The sequence below is a fragment of the Thermobia domestica genome, chromosome 4, assembly GCF_964235325.1.
Source record: "Thermobia domestica chromosome 4, izTheDome1.hap1.1, whole genome shotgun sequence".
Classification (NCBI taxonomy): domain Eukaryota; kingdom Metazoa; phylum Arthropoda; class Insecta; order Zygentoma; family Lepismatidae; genus Thermobia; species Thermobia domestica.
The window spans coordinates 333,855,259-333,881,011 of NC_137457.1; the positions used below are offsets into that span (position 1 = coordinate 333,855,259).

Genomic DNA, 25,753 nt, shown 5'->3' on the forward strand with positions numbered 1-25,753 from the left:
TCCTGAAAAGATATGTGATAAAGAAGGCAAGAATTTTCTGCCGAAACGTTCACAATTACATAATTTTAAATACTTTTGTGGTAAATAATTTTAATGAACTTTTAACAAAGTTAGTAAAACATAATTATGAAACTACACACAATGAAAAGTCTAATAATGCCATATTCATTTATTTGTTGATCAAATTTGTACACAATAGGAACATTTATTAATTACATTTCATTTTTTTTTTTCATTTCCATAATACCTCGAAGTAACGCTCGAAGGCACAAAAATATTACAATTTATATCATTACAAAATAATACAGCTCTTCATTGTTTGTACAATGTATTGCTTCTGGTTAACTATTTACACAAGGTAACTAACAACAGAACCAGAGTTATAAGAATGTCAAAATACTGTTTCGGGCAGCAAGCAGCTGTCATAATTTTACTGGTTAAGTACTCATCTGTGACCAATTTATTTACGTAAGATCTCTTTTAAGCTGAGTGTAAACGGGCAAATATCACAAACAGATGAAACATATGTTTTACCTATGTTCCCATTATATTTTCCATAAGGTGGAACATTTACCAAAAATCAATCTAAAGACGGTTATAATATAGGATTCGCTATAACTTTCCACACATGAGCCCTAGCAAAACATTGGTATTGTGGAAAGTAGCACCATGGAATCCCACATTGCATGTTAGAGGAGATGCCGCAGTCTATTATAAAACGTGGACATGAATGGATGTGTATTGTTTCAGGTGTCATCAAAATTTCTTGTTTTTTTTTCTTTCCTTTTTTTTATGCTGCAAAGCAGGTAAGATAGATTACAATACTGGGTGTTATAAAGTACGGACTGGTGTAGGAAATTGGTACTTTATACGCACCAACATTTTAAGGGTCAGTTTGGAAAGGTTTTCCGAAAACATGGAGGGTGTAGTAATATGGAATCATTTGATTTGATTTGGTTTTGAAAATCTTTGAAATGATATCTTTGAGTTTAACGTCCCACGACTATTACTATTAGGCTAAAGGAGACGGATCATTAATGCAAGTGAGTGTTGATAGAGGAATTAATGGAATCAGAAAGTGGGAGGAAACGGGAGCACCCTGAATAACCCACAAGCACGATGTTCTTCACCACACACTTATTTCGCCAGAGATCGAACCAGGGACCCCACGCACCAGAGGTAAGCACTCCACCACTCAGCCACCGTGTCCCCAGATGATTTAGTTTTGACTTCACAGTCCCTTTCAGCACCGAGGCTACATGGGATGTTCACCTACAGTTTCACGTGGAATCCGAACCACACGAGCATCAAACCTGAGTCTCCCAATCTGAAGGTGTACGCTGTGGTTTTCTCAAAGATGCTTAGAAAGATGCTAGAACCGACAGTGACCGCCTCCTCAAAAACAAAAACCATAGAATGAGGATTGTATGAAACAGGCAGTAACTGCGGTTAAGAAGAAGACAATAGAAGTAATACAAGCAACTAAGCATTTCGAAGTGCTGAAATAAACACTCTTTAGCCTTCCTTTCCGTGAGTTAGGCCAAGTATTGGTCAAATACATTATTATGGGGAGTACATTTTTTGCAGTAATTAGGAAGCACGGTCTACAAAGACTGACCCATTGGTAAGAAAAAGCCTTGAAGGATAACATAGCGGGTCGTGTTTGACTTGATCACTTCACGAACCGTTTTAAAAACGTAAAATTTACTAGAAAACCTGCTGGAATATCGGAAGAAATACAAAGATGTTTCAACAAGGAAAATCTTGTAACTCTCGACTAGAGACCTGCACGGGATGCTGAGCTAGAGACCTGCACGAGCCGGGCTTGGGCGGGCCGACACTGATTTCTCTTCAGGTCGGGCCGGGGCCGATTAATTGCAATAATTATTGACTTTCGTTAAACGATAATTAGAATAAGGGCAAACGTTGAAGCAGTGTGCCCGTGAAAAATATTACAAAATGAAACTTTTAAAATTTATCGGGCCCGGGCCGGGCTTGGGCCAAGAATTTTAAAAACTTATCGGGCCGGGCCGGGCTCGGGCCGAAAATCTCCAAAAACCTTTCGAGCCCGGGCAGGGCAGGGCCTAGGCACATTCGGGCTGGATTGGGCTCGGGTCGAAAAATTCCGCCCGTGCAGATCTCTACTCTCGACACACCGGAACTGGAATTAAAGACACATAAATATCCTTACGATACCGTGATAAACGAACATGGTTATCTATTGAACAGCCACTACTTATGTACATCAATGAAAGACGAAACAACAGACTTTTTTAACACACAAGATCTTCCGTGAATGTGAATTCTATTACATACAAAGAGTGAAAAAGTGACTGACTGAAGGGGGACTCGACCCCGGGTGTGTGTGTTATAGAATTCACATCTACAGAGGATCTAGTATGTTAAAAAAATCGGCTGTTTTCTCTTTCATTAATACATATGTGAAATCACAACCGATATATGGACATAGAGATCATCCAAGCACAGCAGTGATCTGTGGTACAAAGTACATGGTTCGAATGGAGAGCACCGACCTCGAGAGTGGGTGACTGTTCCAGGAAGCTGACTGGTGGGTGGCGTAGTGGTTAACGAGTCGGAACGGTATGCCGGAAGTCCTGGGTTCGAGTCCAGGTCCAGCCAGTTACTTTTTCACTTTGTGTGTTACAGAAGCCACTATATATATTTTAGAAACTAATTTTAACTTTTCGCCTTGTTATGTTTATGTTCAGGAACCAACTTTTTCCATATTACCACCCGTCTTTTTTTTAGGCTCCATTGTGGAACATTTTTTTTAAAAATATTTTCTCATTACTCATATGGTTACAACTAAATATTCCAAACACAGGAAGCAAAATCGAAAGGTTCGTACTTTAATTTACAGTAATAATTAATGCTGACAATGTGAGAGAGCTTGATTTATAATTTGAAACAAAAAGACCCTGCCATATTATCACCTTCTCTACAGTATTAATTATTGTTAAAAAAAAAAGTTGTTAATAGAAGTACAATTATTATACATTAAAACTTCATAACAATTTAAAACCTATTTTGAATTACGATAGTCTTATGCTGTTGGGCTGCATAGTACAGGGTGACTCAAAGAAACGGGAAATTTTGAAAGTTGTGTTGGCAACAGTGGGCGTCTGATAACACTGAATAACGTACGCCAGCCTGTTAACGACATCGTGCCATGCGATTAACTCACAGCGAATCGTTACGTCGCTATACTTAAAACCTTTGTTGTGCAACAACTATAGAGATTTCCACATACTGACACAGGCTGGTTTCAACAAAATAGATCGACGTTCCACACAACACGAATATCGATGGCTGCGGTACGCAATTGTTTGGGGAACGTGAAATTTCGAAAAATGGTGGCATTCAATGGCCTCCCAGATCCCCTGATTTATCAGTCTGTGATTTCTTTTTGTGGAATCACCTTAGTCGACCTGCTATACAATGGAAGAATTGAAAACCAAAATCCGAGAAGCAATTCCCGAAATTCCGGTTGAGATGTTGCGTAAAACCATGAACAAGGTAACGAAGAGATTGCAGGAATATTTGCGTAGAGAAGGAACTCACCTGCAAGATGTCATCTTCAAAACAAAACAAAACAAAAAAAAGTATTCTAAAATGGCATTACTTTTACTATTAAATGAGAAAAATATATTTCTTTTAAACATTTGTTTTCATTAAATTACTTAATTTTCAAAATTTCCCGCTCTTCTTTCAAAATCATCCCGTATCTTCATATCCACTTTATGCATTATGTGTGTATAAGATTTTAATACAGGAAGATAGATATACATGCGAAGTCTTTCTCATTTAAAAAAAAAAAGACATTACTTTTGTTGCTTTTTTAAGAAAATACAACAGTAAATCTTTCTGAATAATCATGTGAACATTCCCAATAGCAAGATCTAGCTAGATTATTTTAATTTTTTTTAGACTGCCTTCACACTAGGAACTTGTGAGCCGCTCATGTGAACCTGTAGTGTGAAGGCATTGAATACGGAGCGGCTCAAAAGATTGTGATACCAAAATGACAGCCATGCTAGAGTCAGAATTGCAGCTTTAATTTTCGCGATAAACTGCAAGAAATAAAGGAAAAGAAGATACATAACAATGTGAATTCATCCTATAAATCGATCAAGACTGGGAGAATGTTCATTTCACAGTCTGTTTCCTCAAGTGAGAGAAGATGAAAGAAAATTTTTCAGTTACTTCAGAATGTCTATATCTTCGTTTGACAAACTGTATAATAGTACAAAATGTGCATTTCATCCGAGTAATACCAAAATGAGAAAAATTTTCAACATCAAATATATGTACACTTTTCTCCATTTCGAGTTCACGCTCACGTGTGAAAAGCTCTCATAAGACTGCGTGTTATTTTCTCGAGCCAGCTACTGGCGGGGTGATCTTCATAGCAGCTCACTTAACGGTCTTCACTACAGCGAAATTAAAGTACCACTAATTTTAGAGTTTTTCTGTAATATCTTCAAAACAAATAAAAATATTCGAAAAGCAGAAACGTAGTGAACTAGACAATGCGATTTTGCATGTGATACCTTTATCACAATTCATCTATCTGCTTTCGATTTGCAACCGTAGATAGATTTAGCATTTTTTGCGATTCTGTAAATAGCGGCATACCAAAAGCAGATAGGTAAATTGTGATAAAGGTATCACATGCAAAATAGTATTGTCTCGTTCACTACGTTTCTGCTTTTCAAATATTTTTATTTGTTTTGGAGATATTACAGAAAAACTCTCAAATTAGCGGTACTTTAATTTCGATGTAGTGAAACCTTTAAACCGAAGCGCATGTGTGAAGGCGTATATTTAAGATAATGTAAAGCTAGCAGCTGCATCTCACGCAAGCGGCTCACAGGATCCTAGTGTGAAGGCTACTTATCAGTCACTTTTCCGTTGAAAGTTTGGCAGGGTTTTTTTTTTTTTTTTTTTTTTTTTTAAGATTAATGTTGTAATGTTATATATATATCTTACGACTTATTTTTAGTCTTTTGTAATCCTAAAGATCTGATAACAGTATCAGTAAGAGGACTGATTGTACAATCTTACAATCAAATAAAACTGGCCACCCTCTCCCTTTTAGAAGTTCTATATTCTCACTTATAAACGGAATTAAGCAAAAGAAACATGCATCTTCTCTTGAGATGTTTAATTGTAGCCAGAACATTAAACTTGTAAGATCATATAAAAGCAAACGATATTACACATGAGCGCCTACTTAACTTCCCTCAAATTATTGCGACGGTGCAGAATACATTACACAGCCTGCTTATTCATAATAATAAAAAAAAAACATACTAAAATTTGCTTTGCTGCGAGGAAGTATGTAAACAATCCAATAGAGAACTCTACAGAAAGCATCTATCTCGTACATGGCTCGTCTTTCTTTCTCCATTGCCCGGAAGCTATTTACTCTGCGTTATACATGTTATTATTCGATACAGACGAGCAATTTCAAGAATGTGGTTAATCTTTGAAGCTGGATCAATAGATATGAAACATCCATATTGGAAAAATAACTCAAGTTCCTTTGATGATACATTATCTTTTTAAAGAAGTATTTTTTTTGTGTGTTAGCAACAAAAGTCTAACATTTCTTCTTAATGTAATGTGAGGTATACACACAAACTACTGGCAACATGTGAAATGAAAATAAAAAGAAATCTTAGACTTTAACGTCCCAGGATTATGTATGTTAGGCTAAGGGAGGCGACGATTAAAGCGAGTGAGTGATGATGGGAGAATTGGTGGAATGAGAAAGTGTGACGAAACCCACGGACAGCATGTTGTCCACCACAAACTTAGTCGGGGATCAAACCAGAAACCTCACGCACCAGAGGTAAGCGCTATACCATTAAGCCACTGTGCCCCTGGCAACATTTGAAGAGATAATGTCAACTGACCAGCTTCAGGTATTTATGTCAGGGCTCATAGTGGTCTGGTCCCTTCTAAATAGTTGAAATAGTTCTAAATAGTGAACTGTGGTTTTGGAGCAATGAGTAACGAGAAAATTGTGTAGCCAAAGAAACAAGCGATAATTTGGACTCTAGCAGAAAGGCAGAGGTCAGTTGTGAAAGGCACACCTTTCCCAAGTGTAATTTAAGAGTTAATATGCAAATTTATATTTTATAAATGCAAATATGTTATCCATTTGCATACTGACATTTAAATTTTTCATTTTATATATTGGTATTCCCAGTGGCGTATTTACGATTTTGTTTCGGGGAGGGCTTTGCTAACTTTCGGGGGGGGGGGGCTTTGCCTGAAAATGTGAAAATTCTGCAAGATATTTCATATACTTTACTACAGTAAGTAAGATTTCGGGGGGGCTTAAGCCCGGAAGCCCCCCCCTAAATACGCCACTGTATTTCTTTTATTTCATATACACTTAAATATATAATTTTCCAAATGCTCTTGGAATTTCCGTACTTGTAAATATATTACTCTAACGCGCCCACATTCCATTTGAAGCAAGTGTAAAATTCATCTTGTAAAGTAATTACTTTGGCATCTGGGAGGACTGTTGTGTTTCTCACCTGATAGTGGACGATGCCACCCAACCGAATAATCACTTTCAAATGATAACAGGTGTATTAAGCTATACTATGTTAGTCCATATGAGTATTTTGACATGTCTTCTGTAATACCTTTAATTTTTTTTTTTTTTTTATCAATCATATAACTATACTAGGGCCGCTGTATCTCTGGCTCTGACAGCTATACAATAAAGAAAGCGAGGATTGATACTACACTAACCCCCCCTTCCCTTCCGCCATAAGGTCCAATGAGTGACCGAGCTGTCACCTCTCTGACACGGAAACTAAACGCTGTTGCCGCTTCGTGTTCTCCCTTTTGTTTGTGCATTGTTGAGTGAAAAGTGCTTTGAGATTGTGTTTGCTTTTTGCAACTTTGTGCTTTTTTTCTTTTCTTTTTGTGTGTTTGGGTGTGTTGTTAAAAGAATATTGTTGTAATTACGTAGTGACAATGGCTAGTTCTTCAGAAACGAAATCAAAGAAAATAGGAGTGTATAAAGGACAAAGCCGATAATTGATATACAGACTTCGTGAATATTTCGAGAAAGAGTGAGATAATGGTGGCCTTCTTCTCCCTATGACGAGGCTGGTGGACAGAGTGGCTGACGCCCTTCGTGTGGGAAAGTCTACTGTTAAGAACATAACAAAAGAAAAATGTCTTGAAGAACTCAATTCTCCCTCGGCGGTTTTGGTTACTAAAGGCAAAAAAAAGAAATCGACCGAATGTTAAAACACCTCTAGATTGTTTCCAGAATGACGCAATAAGGCAACACATTTATCAATATTATATAAGGAAAGAATTTCCGACTCGCGGTAAGCTTCTCAAGTCCTTGAAAGAAGCAGGGCTTTTCGAGGGAGGGAAAACAAGCTTGAGTGTTGTGTTAAGGCAAATTGGTTTTAGGTGGAAGAAATTCTCTGGAAGAAAAGCTCTTATGGAAAGAAGCGATATTGTTGCGGGTCGGTGCAAATTTCTGAGAGTGATGATGAAAATGAAACCCGGAAAACTTAGTATGGCTGGACAAAACATGGGTGAATGCAGGACACACGAGAAGCAGTGCGTGGACAGACGATACATCTGAAGGCACAATGAAGACACCTATTGGCAAAGGAAGTCGACTTATTTTGCTTCATGTCGGAACTGTGCGCGGATTCGTATCTGAGGCAATGTTGCTTTTTAAATCAAAGAGCACTCGTGATTTTCACGAGGAAATGAATTCCACAACTTTCAAGGACGGGTTTGTTAGTAGTTTACTTCCAAATATTAACGAGAATTCCGTAATAGTGCTTGATAACGCGACTTATCATTCCGTTCAAACGAATAAACCTCAGAATACGAACAGCAAAAAGGAGGACATGATAAGGTGGCTTGAAAAAAACTAATGTTCTTGGAGTATCACCAGATATGAAAAAAACCGAATTAATAGCATTACTAAAAATCTATAAGCCAAGACAGCCATCATATGAAATCGATGGAATTGCTGAGGCTCACGGGCATACAGTTATTCGACTTCCACCATATCAGTGCCATTTTAACCCAATTGAGTTAATTTGGGCTCAAGTTAAAGGTTATGTGGCTCAACATAATAAAACATTTCGTGTAGATGACGTGAAAAATTTAGTAATAGAGGCGATCGAGAAAGTGTTCCCGAATAATTGGAAAAACGCCGTTGAGTATACATGGAAATTACGCAGCAACAGGGTTGACTGGTTTAAACCAGTTGGTAAAAAACAAAAAACGAAAAACCCTTTAAATCGTGTGAACTTAATGGTGACGTTTCCACATATCAAACCATCCGCATTACGTTTATCTACTTTTCTCCTTTTAATCAAGGGGCCCCGTGTTCAATTCTCGGTCGAAGCAAAACCCATCTTTCAAGTGTAAACCAAATAGCGATTCAAGGTGTCCCTTTGAGCGAAAGTCTTCTCCGTGATAACCTTGGTATTTCATAAGGATGTTAAGCCTAAACATACGAAATATGTATATAAAATGTAGATAGATGTACTAGTATAGTTGCCTTTGTATGTAGAGTGACTTACCTGGAAGTGACATTCTAATAACGGACGAAAGTAAAGCCTAGTTTTTCCCAATATATATATATTTTTTTAAGTCAGCATGAAAGGAATCAACGGGCAGACAGCGTCCCTTTCCGAAATTGGATATGTGGCATGGAGTCGCGGGGGAGAGAGAGAAAGCGACAGTTTGAAGGAAACGACTGAAGGGAGAAAAGAGGGTCAGTTGGTGTGTGATTGTTTCAAGTGTGAAGAGGAAAGTCCCCTCCCAGACAAAACTGAGCAGAAGGCTATAGTGAGAAATAACAGTCAATGCAACATTGGAAGACTGGTGCTAATGCCTGTGTTTTCGGTGGCGAGTTTGTGCTTTTATTGAAAATAAAAAATAAAATAAAATAAAATAATAAAAAAAGAATATTTCAGGACATGAAAATTGAGTAATTAGTCATTACAATAGAAAGAACAGTGTTACTAGTCTCAGTGCATCAGTTACTATTTCTCCAGGAACTAAACTCTTCGGAGACATTAATTATTTCTAGATAAAGTAAGAAGTCTACCATACAATGATATCTATATCCGGGGAAGATGTACTTTAATAACTTGTTTAGCAGTACTGCAGTGTGAAAGCATAAGGTCAATCCTACCCGGGGAAAATAAATGTTATGTTAGTGAAGATCATGTGAGATAAAATCAAAAATATAAGTGTTTAGCGGGACACAGATATTTTACTCCATAAACTATGCAGTTTATAGGAACTTCCATTTGTATTTCTTTAAGACTCTTCAAGAAAGATCATGTCCATCAGTTCAATTTATAGTGTGCACAAACATTTCTTTATTATTATTATTATTATTATTACTATTATTTTGAATGAACATCAATATTAGTTTCCCTATGGAAGAAATTTGTAGGGTATTTTAATCAGATTGGTTGATAAGCAAGAATAAACGTGATATCGTGTTCATTCCCAGGAAAAGAGGAGTACTGTTATTATTATTTATTTCTCTTGAATCCTTTTTCATCAGGCTGTGTGGTAAGTACAGATTTTAAACCTGTATTGTCTCTCTTTCAGGGTGGGAGGTGTGATTTCCTTCCGGGAATCAAAGTAATTAATAATATAAAACTGTTTGGTGGTGGAAGATATCTAAATATATATGGTGGGCAGTGTTAGGCCATGTATTTAGAACGAGTCACTGAAGCGGCAAGTGACCATAAAAAAAGAACTCATTAGTTTCACAAGCAAGGGAATGTAAATCTACAAATATCAATTTCAAATATTTAACCTCCTCAGTGGATTTGTACAGTATACGGTACAACATCGAACTTTGGTATACTTTAGGGACACTTATTGATTTGTTTGAGATAAAATTATCATTATTCGTCTTAACATTTATTTGGACCCTTAAGATACTTTATAATCAAACTTTTAAAAATATATACATCTACATATATTTTTCAAAATATACACTGTAATTTCAGTTTGCTTCAATGAGTGTAAAAAGAAAACGTAAATTTGCCACGGAGAAGGTTAACGCTTCTATTAAAATTTTCGTTTTTACCATCACTTAAATTTATACAAATAGTTGTTTTTCATTTATTATATCAAACCATTTTTTTAAGAAAAAAAAATTGCATTCCCTAAACAGTTTTATTTTATTTTATTATTATTATTATTGCACTTCCCTCAAATATTTTGGGGTGGGTAAACTTGCTTTACACACAGTACATTATTCTGTTACAAGATTTGCAAAAAACTTAAGCCATGGGAATGCACTGTCACTAAAACGTAAAGGTGCCTGCGGCTGAAAATCATTCCAATCAGCCTCTGCAGACAAGACTGCTGGTAAGAGTATCAAGAAAAAATTGTCACGCAACTTCTACACAATTACAGGGAATGCTTTCAAATGCTAGTCCCCATGTTTCATCGAGATGGGCCAGAAATAACTAGCATTGGACAACTAATGATTAGGGAAAGGTAGGTTGATATTTTATTTGTCATTTGAGTGTAATAATACATAACTTAATTTATCAATTAAGATAGATTGCAAATGTACAGATTGCCTGTATTGTTAGCTACTGAACGAATTTTACTGTAATTCATATGGATTTCAGTAACTTTAAAGTCATTAAAACATGGCCATTTGTCCACAGTTGTATTGTGATGAGACCACAATTTCTGCAGAAGAGGAAAACTCCCAGTATCTGAGAAGAATCGAAGGTGAAGCCCTTCAGGCAGATTGTGTAAGACAAAGTATGAAATATCCAACACGAATGATGATATGAAGCTGCAGTAGTGTGAAAGGAACGGGACGTCACTGTGTAGTAGACGGAAACATGAACGCATAGAAATATCAGAAAGTTATCAAAGAACATCTTTTGCCATAGTTACGTGAATGGTTTCCATCTGGGGACTCGACTTTTATGCACGATGGTGCGCCGTGCCACAAGACTATGTCCAAACGCATCAGAGTCCTTCCGTGGCCTGGAAACAACCCAGATATGAAGGCCCATCTCTCTGGGCCTTCCTGTTGGGTTTTATGTACTTTTAGTAAGTTTTTGTACATATACTACATAAGTTATAGTGGTACATAATACCTGGTAACATTGAAAAGAAAGAAGTTAGAATGTGAGAGGTTCGACGACGGTGTACAAGGTCATGCAACGCGAACGTTCGGTGGCACTGAATTGTTTTTATGTGTAATCGAAGCTAAGGTGTAACATTTATTTAAGATAATTACAGTCCACTTTATATATAATGACTTGTGTCATTCATAACCTAAAATTAAAACGAAACATGGCCTTCCGGGCTGGATCTTGTGATGTAGTCAAGAATGAACTCATCCAGTCTTTGTTTAACTAGATTGATTAATGTAGTAAAAGAGGCGTTCCTCTTCTCAGTGGATGATGCATTGGCTTTTACAGACTCTACAATAGTATTGTCATGGTTGTCTTTTTCTCCCAGCAGGCAGTAAACATTCGTAACTAATCGAGTAGTAGAAATTCAGGAATCTCTTCCTATAAATAAGTGGTTTCATATCAACTCTCAATTAAACAGTGCAGATGTTGTTCTCCGAGAGCTTGAAGTAACTAGTGCAAGCCTCAAGTTTTCAGACAGAAATTAAGAATTTAAAAAAACAGCAATAAAAGTAGATTACTGTGTTTCAATCCTTTCTTAGATGAGCACGGAGTTCCGCGTGTAGGAGGTAGACTACGTAATGCCCAAATTTTAGATCAAAAATGGTGCTTCCCAGTAAACATAATTTCGTTGAGTTGTTAGTACAGTATGAACATTTACAAACATTCCATGGAGGTGCAGAGCTGGTATTAGCCAGTTTACATCAAAGATATTGGATTCTACGAGGCAGAGACGTATAATAAAAGGTTGTGTAAAATGGCATCGATTTGAAAAGAACACGGCTACATAGTACATGGGTCATTTGCTTTTGGCTAGAGTTACTTTTCGTAATGTTCTTATCACTTGTGGAACTGATTAGGCTGGACCTATGTTAGTTAAATCTAATAAGCTTAAAGACCAACGCGCTTATAAATGTTATATTGTACTCTTTTTATCTGTTTGACTACTAAAGCCATACATCTTGAGCTTCTAAGTGATACTAGTACTGAAACTTTTCTTGCTGCCTTACGAAGATTTGTATCGCGTAGAGGAAACCCATTATATAGTAGACTTGTGTCATTAACAATCTAAAATCAAAACGAAACACTTCCTGAAGGAAAAAGTTAGGGAGCAGCATCCAACTTCAAGAAACCATCTGATAGAAGTGGTGAATAATGTATGGCACGGTGATCCAGAAATAAAGAACTTTTACTGTACGTTAATAAACCAGATGACAAAACGAATCCAGGCAATATGTCAAGTCAATGGTTTCCATACAAAGTACTGAAATACTCTGACAGTACGTAGAATATAATGGAATACAAAGTTATTCAGATATTGAAAAGTTTACACACGTATTCTTTCTTTAATTTGTGTTTTTCTTCAATTTTCACGTGAAAATACTAGCATTGCTAATAATTTGTGTCTGTACTCTCTCACATTCTTAGCAAGAACGGAAAAAATCTTAAATCGTCAGCTCTATCATGAAGAAATCGCAGGAAAAAAAAAATCTACAAAAACAACCAGTTTATGGAGATGTCTTATTTCAATTTTAGACCCCTTGCATCAAAAGTGTAAACTATGTTCAATCAGTGATTTGAACCTAACGTGAGAGACAGACTGATAAACAAGACTGCATAGTAAGCGGTGGAAACCATACAACAAAATTCTTACAAACGTAATTAATGAAGTAAGTGTTTGACTTTTCTTTTGAATACTTTTTGTACTTATGATACTGTGAACTCGACGTTTAAAAAGTAGAAGGTGGCCAGATCTTTTTGAACAAGACTGTACATGATTCAAAACATGTTTATCACTCTTAGGAACACATGCTACATTTTGAAACTAAACGTTTCCGTTAGCACAGAAAGAATCCAGTAGGGACTTCCTGCGGAGTAAACATGTTGGTACCTCAAGCCATAGAGCGAGTTATGAGGAAGAGTCATATGACTCGATCCTCTTAAAACCTTATCTGCCGTTTTCGGAAACTTTCACAACAATGCGCGTTGCTTCTACACTTTAGCGCACTTACAACTTTTCATTTGACAATCCCTCGTAACTGTAAATTTCTTAAACCTGTCACTTGTTTGTTTGTATCGAGTCTACATGACACGTGGATCCAAATTATGTGTCATTCCTGGGAATTGAACTCGGGAATGTGTGTATGCAACACACTCAAGTGTACTAACCCTTACAGTTACTCACAACTATCGAAAATGTCATAAGCTACGCTGGAGATCATCTACAAAAACGAGATTATTTTGTGGGTAAATGAACCAACCACCTGAAAGGCACTGTTCCTCACAACCTAGCGAATGCATATGTTGACTGTCCCTGCGACGCTGGAACTGTGGTCACTGAGATGGTGGGTTGCGTGAGCGTCACCGTCATTTCCTGCTGAGGAATCTGTTGGTAGGCGACCATCTCATGGAGCTGACAGGTTGTGAACTCCGTCTGATTCTGCCCCGATGGTTGAATTAGTTGTGACACGGGAGCCACAACGAACGTCTGTTGCGATACTTGGTCTGTAAATGTAGTGAGCGTTTGTGGCTGCTCCCCTCCTTCCGTCGCCTGGTTTAGAGATGGCGTTGCCGAGACAACAATAGGAATGGCCGCCACTTGTTGGGCGATGACCGTTGCTCCTGTTTGAGGCTGAGAAAGCGACGTCTGGGAAACGGATGACTGCGGAGCATGAGATATTGTAACGATTGACTGTTGCTCTTGCGGCTGTTGGGATTCCACTTCCGGACCATTTTGCATTGACAACTGAGTCTTTTGCTCAGGTACCTGTTGCGCTTGCACTATACGAAGAGTGGTAGCGTTGCCAACGCCTGAAATGAGGGCCTGATTCACAGGTTTTTCAGGTTTACAGAACTTCACATGAGAAAATTGTTCTTTCATAAAATGGCGGAAAGTTGAGTATCCCATCACTTTTATGTGAGGTTCATATTGTTCACAATGTTGTTTGTATGCCGTGTGGATAGTCTTTCGTGTGATTTCTGCCGGGAGGCAGATGGGAACGTTCTTCGTTTTCCCCTTTACTTTCTGTTGGTTCTGCTGGGGCGCGTGACACTGAATATACCGTTGAAGAAAGGAAGTCGCGTGCTGGTAGATGTCTAACGAAAACGTGTTGTGTGGTTTCTTTCCGTAGTTCCCATGAATCCTCGGTGTTACCCCATGCAACATCACGTGCTTTCTGATCCTCTTCAGTTGATAGTGGGTACAGTTCTCCAAATACAAGAACGCTTCTAAGCACACTTTCTTTCCATGGAACACATACTGGGCTCGCAACCGCTTTCGTTCTTTGTGACGCACTGTTTCTTCAGGGTTCGATAAACACGCCATCGTAACACCCATCAGGTACATATCGTGTTCAGCTTTCGTCAGTTCAGCGATATTTAACCTGTGCCGATAAACATATTCCGCGTTCAAACCTTTAAAACAGTTCTCTTCTTGGCACTCACAACCCTTCCCGAATCTTTCCCTCACCTGTTGGGCGTTGTCCTCTAACTTTGTAGGATCAATGCCTTCCGCCATGAAGTCTGCAATTTTCCGTTTTTTCCGCTTGACAGCGGCTGCTTTCTTCGGTTCTCCATTCGTAGAATCAACATACACCGTTTCCTCCCCTCCCGTGGAATCCGTCTGTGTTTGTGAGGTGATCTGCTCTTGAGGCGTCGGTGTCTCAACGTCTATAGTGTGTCCCTGCCATATCACCTGAGAATTCTCAAGCATTGACTCGTGGTTATTGATAATCTGTGGCGCTGCGTTATGTCCTGGTGCCTGAGTGTACGTTACCTGAATGTTTTGTCCTGTTTGTTGGTTCTGTGAAATCGCTGTAAAAATAGTGTGTTGATTGTCTTGAACTGGAGTATGCCAGTTGGGTTGACTTTGGAGCTGGGACGATTGGTTGGGGTCATGGTTGACGGTTTCATCCGTCGAAGGAGGGGCTGGATGTAGAGTTGCTAGGGTCGCCCCTGAGGACGTGACGACGACTATAGCGTTTTGGGACTCTTGGGTTTCCGAAGATGGTGGCAGAGGCTTCTCTATTCTTTCCACAGACAATAGCGATCGCAGTACTTCACCTGCTTCCTTCTCTGCCGCGTCTATCTTATCCATTTCTTACTATCCTTTATGGTGTATTTCTGCAATAGAAAGAATAACATTCAGTTATAAAGTGAGAACAGCTCAATGACATGCACAAAACATCTGACAGTAATATCTTAAGTAAGATCATCATAACCCTTTTCAAAGGAGATTGAATGAAAACAGTGATAATTAAATATACATCTTTTCGTTATGAAAAGCAACCAACAGTATATGCTTTGAAGATAATGTTTAGATATCGTCCTCTGCTTCAGTAAGTGGAATGTATTCTGAAAATCTAATTCTACACCATTTTTGCAGGCATATTGCACGGAAAATTCGTAGTGATGCGTCCGATGTTGCTTTTCAGTTCACGAATTTCCCGTAATTTATTTCCATATGGGGTAGTATGGGGTAATATGGGGTACTATGTTATTTCCATAGACCTGAAACAACTCACAGAGAATAATCTAGAAGAGATGACATGATTTGGGTAGCCAATTTACACCACAATCTTTTTACAGAAGGGTTCAGGGAGCTTTCTGTGCAGGAAGTCCAAAGTAATCCATTGCACCCACGAAGAACAGGATGACATTTGTACCCTATTGCCTTCAAAATAATGTCATTGATTACTTTTCACAGTATGTGTACTACAAGTCTGATAAGACCGGCAGGATTTTTTTTTTTTTTAATGTGATGATGGTATTAGAAGTTTGCATACTATGTTATTATTAATTGCTTTTTGAGACATTGCTTCTGACATACTTTAAGAAACATCTCACAATTCTTTAACCCTTTGCCAGACCTTTCTTTTTCTTAGAAATGGTGCAATAATAAGTATTTCGAATTAAAAAAATGGATGTATGAAATGGAACATACAGAAATGTTTTGGATCAAATACGTATATCTGACATTTAGAAAAAACAATATGTTGGGAATTATACTTTCCGCCACCCATGATGTTCCGCTACAAAATATTCATCAATTTTCTATTTTATGTTTTAAATATCAAACAAATTACAGGTTTATTACAATGCATAAATTCTGTCATTCCCTAGCATTTATAAGGTTTACTATAGTAAAAAAAAAAATCAAATGTTGCGGCGCTTTTTTATGCCCTCCAAATCTGTTGTTAGGCCAATTACCATTCTATCTCCAAGTGTAGTCACTCTGAACTGATTGTTTGGCTTCTTCCGGTGCATCTCTCCTATGTATGGCATACATTTCTGCTGTACGTAACTTAAATTTCTGTATCAGGCGGTAAGAAGTGTTTCTATGGACACTTCAAAATAGCGTATTAGGTGGAAAGCATTCTTTTTACGGTCTGGCAAAGAGTAGGGGTTTAACAAGTGTATATATATATATATATATACACAGAGGGTTGATTAATTCGTGTGTCAATTTCATTTGTTTACTGTGCAAAAGTGGTATATGAGAAAACCGTGCAATTTGGTGTACCTTTAGACGAAGGACATAAGTTTTGTTTCGTCATAGAAGCATGTCACTTGTACTAAAGATTGAAGAGATATAGGGTCAAAGGTCAAATTTCGATTTTTTTCTTATGGCACTGCAATGGAAAATTCTGAAAGAGCCTGAGAAAACGTAAATCGAAGTGATAACAAAGAAAAAGCTTTATGGTGTGATTATATGTCGCAAGCCGACCAAATATGCGTCAATCAAGTCTCAGATCACTGGTCACGGTCAGAGGTCACTGTCAGATCAAGGTCACATGTCACCTTGAGAACCCATTTGACATGAAGAGGTACGGACATTGCGTTGTTTTCAGTGTATTCAAATGGCCTATGACCTTGATCTGACCGTGACCTCTGATCTTGACACTTGATTGACGCATATTTGGTCGCCTTGCGACATAGAACCATACCATAGAGCTCTTTCTTTGTTATCACTTCGATTTACGTTTTTTCAGGCTCTTTCAGAATTTACCATTGCAGCCCCATAAGGAAAAAAATCCAAATTTGACCTTTGACCCTATATCTCTTCAACCTTTAGTACAAGTGACATGCTTCTATGGCGAGACAAAACTTATGTCCTTTCTAAAGTTACACCAAATTCTACGGTTTTACCTCATACCACTTTTGCACAATGAACAAATGAAATTCACACACAAATTAATCAACCCTATACTTAATTGTTATATAATTATTTGATATTCAAACAATTACATTGAACCATTTACACAATCCTTCACTAAAGTATTTCCTTCTTAATTTGACTGCTTATAATTTCAGCAATTCATAGTTTCTGGCTTTTATCAAAGCACTAAGGAAGGAGAGGAACTTATATTTTAAATAAACATAAATACAGAAAACTGCTCCCTTATCAAGGTGAATAGCAAGGATGTACCGTAGGAGAATATGGGAGATTACACATCCTCTCTCCCCATAAGTTTATCACGTTTACACAGGGTAAAATGCTACTTCAAAAGAGTTATGAGTCGCTATAAGACCACTTTTTAAAAGACATCTTCATCGAAGTATTTTCTAGACTCGACCTTGACAAGAAGAAAAATTATGATCATAAAAACGTATTTTTTCTCAAATTCAATTTATACATTCTCTTCCAGAATTGCATTGTAGATGACCTCTTGAACTCCAGAATAAGCGTATTTATTTATTTAAAAATGTTTCTACCTAAAACAGTGTTCTTAATTCCTCTGAAAAAGGCGACAGGTTAATCGCTGAAATTATAGCAGCGAAAATAAGATGAGAACAACTGAATATTGCTATCCTGTATATATATTTAAAAATGTACTTCTAAGTAGCTTAGCAATAAAACTTTGAGCTTTACTTAACCATGTTTAAGATGTACATGCATACGGACAAATGAAAGGTTAGGAGAATAGAAACACAGAGAGGGGATGTGTAAAGGCAAGAGCTGTTCTTGTGCGAAATATTACACATGAAAGAAAGCAAACATGGGTAAAGCAAGCACAAGCAAAACCAAACATAAAAAAAGAGGATAATGTACACATGTCCAAAATTATTGTCGCGTGTCTATAAATATGTTATTGTAGAAATATAATTTGATAACGAATTCACTCGGTATTTCTTATAATGTTAATATGTGCATGTGGCAAAGACGTGCATGTGGCAAATTCCATGTCAAAAGGGCAGTAAATAAGAACAATAAAACGAAAATAAAACTTTCGTGTACATTTGGCAACATTTCATTTTACTCATTCTAATTTCGTATTTATAATTCTTTTCCTATGAAACTTACTACAAATATACATTTCCCGATTATACACATAGTATCAGTATTAAAAGTACCCTGCAAAATCATTATCAAATTATATTCTTACAAGAAGACAGTTATAGATATGCGACAATCATTTTGGACATGAGTGTACATGCTAATAACTTAAATATTGAGATTAAAACAAGTCGATACTAAAGAATATTTTTTTGAATGCCTCCATCTCCTATAATTTATCTTTGCCACCCAAGCAAAAATAAATAACAGTTGTCTTTACGAATTCTTTGTAGGACGGCGACGTGAGTTCGCAAACAAAGCTTTAAAGTGAGAATCTTGGTACGTGTTAGTTATACATTTTTGACCAAAAATCTCGTCCGCTTTAACATTCCGAAATACCACTGACTGCTCACTTCGTTTGTTCAACTTTCGAATCTAGAAACAAATCAGGTAAGTTGTTCAAACTCTATTGATAGGGGAAAGTGGACACAAAAAGCAGTGTATTTATAATAAACACGAAAATGGAACATTTATGAATATAAAAAGGCACCCTCGCAGAGGAGACACGACGGTTAGCGTTTGACACTTCTTGTCAGTGATAATCAGTAGTAAGGTGTCTATTAGATGTTTGTTTTTAAATTCCAGGTGTATTTATATTATTTTCCAAGTCTCTATTTTTTTAAAGAAAGAAAAGTTGTTACTGTTAATATCCCCTACCAGAAGGCCAGTTTAGAAAAATGTGCAGTAACTGACAAAAAGAACCAGTTCTCACCTTTAACTAACGTGTGATTCATATCCCTTGATAATATCTCTCTCCTGTTTTTCAATTATCGGGTTATGTTAACAAATAGGTGAAACGTAAAAAAAGTTTCACTTCCTGAGCAAAATCCCCAATTTTCCTTGATTGCCAGTTTCAAGTACCATTTTCCCTGACTGGTCCCTTACTTTTTAATTTCCTTTACCGGCATTTCCCTGAATTCTGGATTTGTAAATGTTTTCGAACTGCCAAATAAATATGGATAGAAATTCCACCTAAAGACTTTCTAGGTCTATGGGAACTCTGCCACAGGAAGGAAAAAAAAAATCTGTCACGAGCAAGTGGAAGCAGTGACAGAACTCAGCTCAGATATCCCCGTGGTTGTCATCAACATACTCACAAAACATAAGCCTTAAAGAAAAGTGAAGATTTTTGTATTATATGCAGTGAAAAAGGAAAGATTGAGAAAAATCCAGGTTTGTTGTTAAATTTCAAGCTTTTCCCAGGTATAAAAATAAATTCCAGGCTTTTCAGGTCAGTAGACACCCTGAGGCTTCATGATCTCTCTGGAAGGTTTTATGGTATTAGTTGATTTTGAGAATGTCGTTTCGAGTGTCAAAACAGTACAGATGGAGCTCTTGATACCTGACTGAGAAGGGTTGTAACTTGTATTTTCTATGTTCAGATAAAGATTTCAGTGAGCAGCACAGTTAGGTTCAAGTCATGTTTCATTGTGATTTTAATAATTAACTCAATATTACAATATCCTCAGTGTACTTTTTTTTTTTTTTTTTGGAGGGGAAGGGGGGGGGGACGAAATGCAATAAATGGAAGTCTTAACTTCGGATCAGCTTGTTATTCGTTTCAAGTGTCACACAACCATAGGTACCGACTTCTCAATGGGTGCTTTTTTATAATATTTTTTAAAGTAGATCCCAAGTTCTTCCTGAGAGGTGAGAAAGACTATCAACAGCTGTTGAAATAAAATGAACCTGTTAAGTTATTTTTAAATTGCCAAGACGAAAAGAATTTAATGTTTTTGTAATTTATTTGAGCATGATTTTCTAAACTTTATATTGAACAAAATTTCCTAAACATTAAGATTTTGTTTGTGAATTTGAAACGTGTTGAGCAATATTAGCCAAAATAAGGAGACAAGAGTCAAATCTTTAGAACATTTGAGTGAAAATAGAAGATGATTCAACTGTGTTGTAATTTACGTAAAGCATTTTTAAAATTAAAAACAGCAAACACCAAGTTCTTTAAAGAAATAATTATACAAAATTACACTCACGTATTATTATTATTATTATCGTTGTAATGTTATATCGCTCGATCTTCGACGTGACGCAAACCTAAAGAGTCTAAAATAGGTACTGATAAATAATTTTTCAACACATATGGATCCCTATGTAAAATTAACCTGGGATCACATGCACTATAGTTTCTTATTATTATTATTATTATTATTATTATTATTATTATTATTATTATTATTATTATTATTATTCTTGGCATGAAAGATTAATTTCAAAGGTAATTCCAACGCAAACATTCAATGGATGCTCAGTACCTATTAAATATCTCCAATAGGTTTTATAAATATCTCCAATAGCAACCACGTAGTCGGCACCTAAGCATCTAAGGTCAAATTCATAAACAACGGAAAAGTAACAAAATTGATTGTTAGTAGTTATTAAATTGTTTTGGTATCGCTTTTAAATTCTTAATATTTTGTGAAGTACTTCAGGTGCAGTAAAGAACGGTGTGAACAAGTCATTTTTGCAAATTAATACCGGATGTAATTAGGAGGACGATCAGAAACTTGCAGAGGCATTAAGAATTATATACAAAGGAACATGACAGAGTATGGTTGAGGGAAAAGAGCTTCAAAACACTTACTACATGAAAAATACATAAATAAATAAAACTCATAAGAAGATACAATACTCTACGAAATTCATAACTCACCTTCAAATAGCTACGCTATCCTCTCTTATTCACGTCAAATTATAGGGAAGATGCCTCTCCAAACAAAGTATCTTATTGTTGTTATTCATGATATCATCCCGAAATCCTATAAAAGAAAATCTACATAAATATATTCAAATCTATTCTTACCAATAAGTTTGATGATGACGCCTCCAATTAATTTATAATAATCCATTCATTCTAATTAATTCATTATCAATTTCTTCCAGACTAATTATAGATCCCAATCTCACCAACTACCACAACAAAAAGGACAATGGCCAGAAGTCATATGGCATATTTTGCATCCTCGTACTGAAACTTGGCATCATAAGACATTATAAATATACAGGTAATGACAGATTATATATATCAGACAGAGAAACAATCCCTGAGTGCTGATTAGCTACCATAAGCTACTTCAGGTCAACCCCCTTCAATCACAAAACAAAAATATAAAACAGAAACAAAAATAACTAATTCCCTTTCCTCCTCTGTTGACACCATACACATACATATGTAATTTACAAAATAACCTTACAAATAACTCAAATATGAACACTAAATAAATAAATAAAAATTTACAAAAATAACTTGTACAATTAACATATTCAATCTTTAAGGTTCCTTAACAATTTAAGGCTCCCACTGTTCATCAATTTTAAGTCCTGAATTCTGGTTCATGATCCTTTCACCTTCCTTTCAATGAATCTTGCTTCCTTCCATTTTTTCATTAACTGTTGATTAACATATTGGCGAAACTGTTAGACGTTAATATTTATTTTACAATAACTGCATTGTTTTGCTCACCGATTAGTTTAAATCAGATTTAAGTCTACTAAAAGGAAAGCTTCTACGATGGAAAATATTACATTTTGCGCACAAATTAGGAAACAAAAGCCTGCACACCATATTATTTTACACGGCACGTATAACTAGTCAACAAATGGTATGGTTCCGTTTTGATTCAGATGGTCTGACTTCCGTTGATTTTTTTTAACGTGACTAAATTTGACACACACTCACCCTCATAACTCGACGATCGAAAGTCTGCAAAGATAATATTTCATACACTTATATAAAAGGTTAAGGTTATTACTTCGCTATATTATTTTCTCTTTTCGAAAACATGGCTAAAATCTTCGGCCGCCCATAACTTGGCAACCGAAAGCCTGTTACAACATAATATTTCGCACATTTTTTGGTAGTGGGTGAAGATCTCCCACCAGCCCAAATGGGATCCCAATCGCATGACTTCGGCTAAACTTGAAGGATATACATTGTTTTTTATTTTTCAGGGAAAAAACTAAATTAAGAGTAAAAATGTGATTTTTCGAACTTTGCAGTTACTTTAACATCAGAATCAAGGACGTACTTAGAGGGTATTCTCTCCCCCCTTCCCAAAATGTTTTTGGTAATTTTAAGTTATTTCTTCTTAATAAATAATCAATAAATTTGAGTAATTAGAAACCTAAAAATGGACGATAGGGAAAAAACACTAGTTCGAAAGTTCAAGAGCTACATGAGAAACGAGAATTTTTTTTTTTTTTTTTTTTTTCAAGTGCGATTCATGCATTATCACAACACACACTTTGAAGTATTCTAACTAAGATGTTGTATAAAGGAACCTTTTACCTGTCTTCATCAAATTCTAGAATACGAGGTAGGTAGAAAGAGGGCTGTCCATAAATGTTCTCGGTTGATATACAGGCATTATTTTTTTTTTTTTCAAAAACAAGATCAAAGGACTTCGACCAATCAGCGGTTTTATATTTCTAGTAGGAACAGTACAAACAGAGGATAATTATGTCTAAACTTTTTTCTCCCTTGGAACCGACTCCTCAGATGGTTAACCAAAACCACCGGTCGTTTGGCTCTAATATTCCAAACGCCCTTTTCTTTCTATTATGTTCATAATCATTTCCATTCATTTTTGTTTTTTATGAAGTTGAGTTTCCCATTCACCTTGAAACATAGCGTTATTTGATATTATTCCAGAGAAAATATATTATTTATGTTATACAATAAATATTCGTGTTTTTCAAAGGCTTTACTTCGCCTTCCTTGTAAAAGAATTTGTTTCAGAAAAAATCTTTGGCCATGAGGAGGGAAGAATTTTTTTTTTATTTTTCCGGTTTAGGAACTTCGTCAGAAAATACAAAATATTTACAAACTCTACTTTACAGACACTATACAGTCCAAACAAAACTAACATAACACGAATTACACAAAAGTAAGACCCTGAATAATTTTTAAACGTTAGTTACCGCTTAGAACATTTTTAGAAAGCTGTTCATTTAATTCTTTGTTCATCTTTGTGACGGAGAAAATTTCTAAGTTGATTTTTAGGTATTTCTTAATAATGTAAGAACATAGTTGACAACTTGAGATGGAGCAGGAGGGTTCTCCGAATCTTGGACTTTTTCTTTTGAAAATACGAACTTTTGTTTATAAGCAAACACATTAGAGCAGAGCGAGCATGAAGGGCCAAGAAATCAAGTTTCATGTTCCACGATTATGCTGTGAGACTAAAGGAGACAAGGATGATGAAATTGAATGAAATGGTGGAATAAAGAAAGTGGGAGGAAACGGGAGAACCACGAGAAACACATGCCCACGGGGTTTGTCTATCACAAACTGCACTCGGCGAGACCTGGACCCCACGTACCAGAAGTAAACGCTCTACCACTGTGAAAGAAGAAATTGTACCACAAACTACGAAATATACAAAACAATTTATATTTTGATATGAGATCTCGCTTAAATCTTGGTCACGAAACATTTTATTGTGAACTTCTGATATGTTATTAGAACCGTTATGAGATCAGTTACAAAATAAAAATCATAATCCGTCATTTGGCCAATGCCAGTAAAAATCCATTAGGTATACGTTTGATCCACGTATGATCCTACACAAAATGGTTCCTTCTAATATCTAACAGGGTTGGCTGGTTTAAACCAGCTGGTTTTTTCAAAAAAAGTTTAAACAAAAACAAAAAAAAATAAATCGTGTGAACTTCATGGTGACGTTTCCACATATCAAACCATCCGCATTACGTTTATCTACTTTTCACCTTTTAATCAAGGGGTCCTGTGTTCAATTCTCGGTCGAACCACAACCCATCTTTCAAGTGTAAACGAAGTAGCGATTCGAGGTGTCCCTTTAAGCGAAAGTCTTCTCCGTTATAACGCTGGTATTTCATAAGGATTTTAAGCCTAAACATACGAAACGAAACCAAATTATATATTTCTACTAGCCTGAATGCCTGTTGTTTTATAAAGAAGCCAAGGTTGCTTAAACATATTGATAGAAATTGGCAAAATTTATAAACTGCCTACGTATCTTCCAACATCAGCTTGGATTTCACTTTGTTTTAATTTTATTGAACGATATCTACATACCAAATTTGTAATTTAATACCTCAGTTTTAGTGTAGTGATTACGATACGTTGACCTTAAAATTTTACACACAAATACATTTAAATAACAGGATTTTCCCAATGGCTAAGGCGGGAGTTTCCCGATTTATATATAATTCTGTATAATGTTTTTACTTGTGTAACTGTTTGTTTATCTTTTTGTCCTTCTGAAATGACTCTTGACAATTATTTTTAACAAGTAGACCTATGTAAAGATCAGTACAACGTATTTTTATCAAGAGTCCTTCGTGAGTGAGTCGGCAACCACATTTGTGACCAATTAGTCCCAGTTTCGTGTCCAAATGGACAATTTCTCTTGGATGTAAGCCGAGAAGCTGTTTGGATTCCGCTTGAAGCTTATGCGACCCCTTCCAGCATAACCTTGTTGCATAATAACACCAAGGCGAAACAAACTAATTTCTGTCCATATGTAATATAAATACAGAGTAAATTATTTAAACCAAAAAAAAAAAAAAAAAACTGGTTTAAATAAAAAAACTGTTTTTTTTCAATAAAAACCATGGTTTTTGCCAACCCTGATACCTAAAGTATGTTACCATTTGTTATAATTAGATAAAACACTGCGTCCACTGAATTGCCACTTGAGACTTTCCTATTCAATTAAGTTTTTCTTTGGTTTCTTAGGTTTTCATGCTTTTTCTGCTTACAAGACAGTAATTGGATGCTATTTTTCTTATAATGACGGGACGGGGAGTGGAACGTACTGTTGTTTCTTCATTAGAATTGTAATTTAAAAAAAGAAAATAAAACTAGCAAAAAGAAAGGCATGGATGAAAAACCCTGTATTTATTTTTTTTCCCAAAGCCTTGCATCTCTATGAGTAGTTCATCATGGGCGCTACGATCGATAGCTCAATGGTATTCTACGTTTATAAATATCAAAAGTATAGTTGTAATCAGGGTTGGCAAAAACCATGGTTTATATTGAAAAAACCAAAAAACCAGTTTTTTTTGCTTAAACCCGGTTTTTTGGGTTTAAACCAGGTTTTTGGTTTAAATAATTTACTCTATGTATTTATATTAGATATGAACAGAAATGAGTTTGTTTCGCCTTGGTGTTATTATGCAACAACAAGGTTATGCTGGAAGGAGTCGC

The 25,753-nt window shown here is 36.2% G+C and overlaps 2 protein-coding genes across 5 annotated transcripts in view; both read right to left on the reverse strand.

The window, feature by feature from the left end:
* Window positions 1-25,753, reverse strand: part of LOC145684481 (guanine nucleotide exchange factor DBS) — a 295,537-nt gene that overhangs the window by 251,015 nt on the left and 18,769 nt on the right. The gene's annotated exons all lie outside the window — the stretch shown is intronic.
* Window positions 767-25,753, reverse strand: part of LOC145684480 (uncharacterized) — a 29,176-nt gene continuing 4,189 nt past the window's right edge. For all 3 annotated transcript variants that reach the window (XM_081756920.1, XM_081756921.1, XM_081756922.1), the window contains exons 2-3: window positions 21,218-21,323; window positions 767-15,335 (exon numbers count right to left, since the gene is read on the reverse strand). In XM_081756920.1, the coding sequence (XP_081613046.1) occupies window positions 13,495-15,309 (1,815 nt within the window). In that variant the 5' untranslated portion in view covers window positions 15,310-15,335; window positions 21,218-21,323 and the 3' untranslated portion in view covers window positions 767-13,494. The remainder of the gene's footprint in view (window positions 15,336-21,217; window positions 21,324-25,753) is intronic.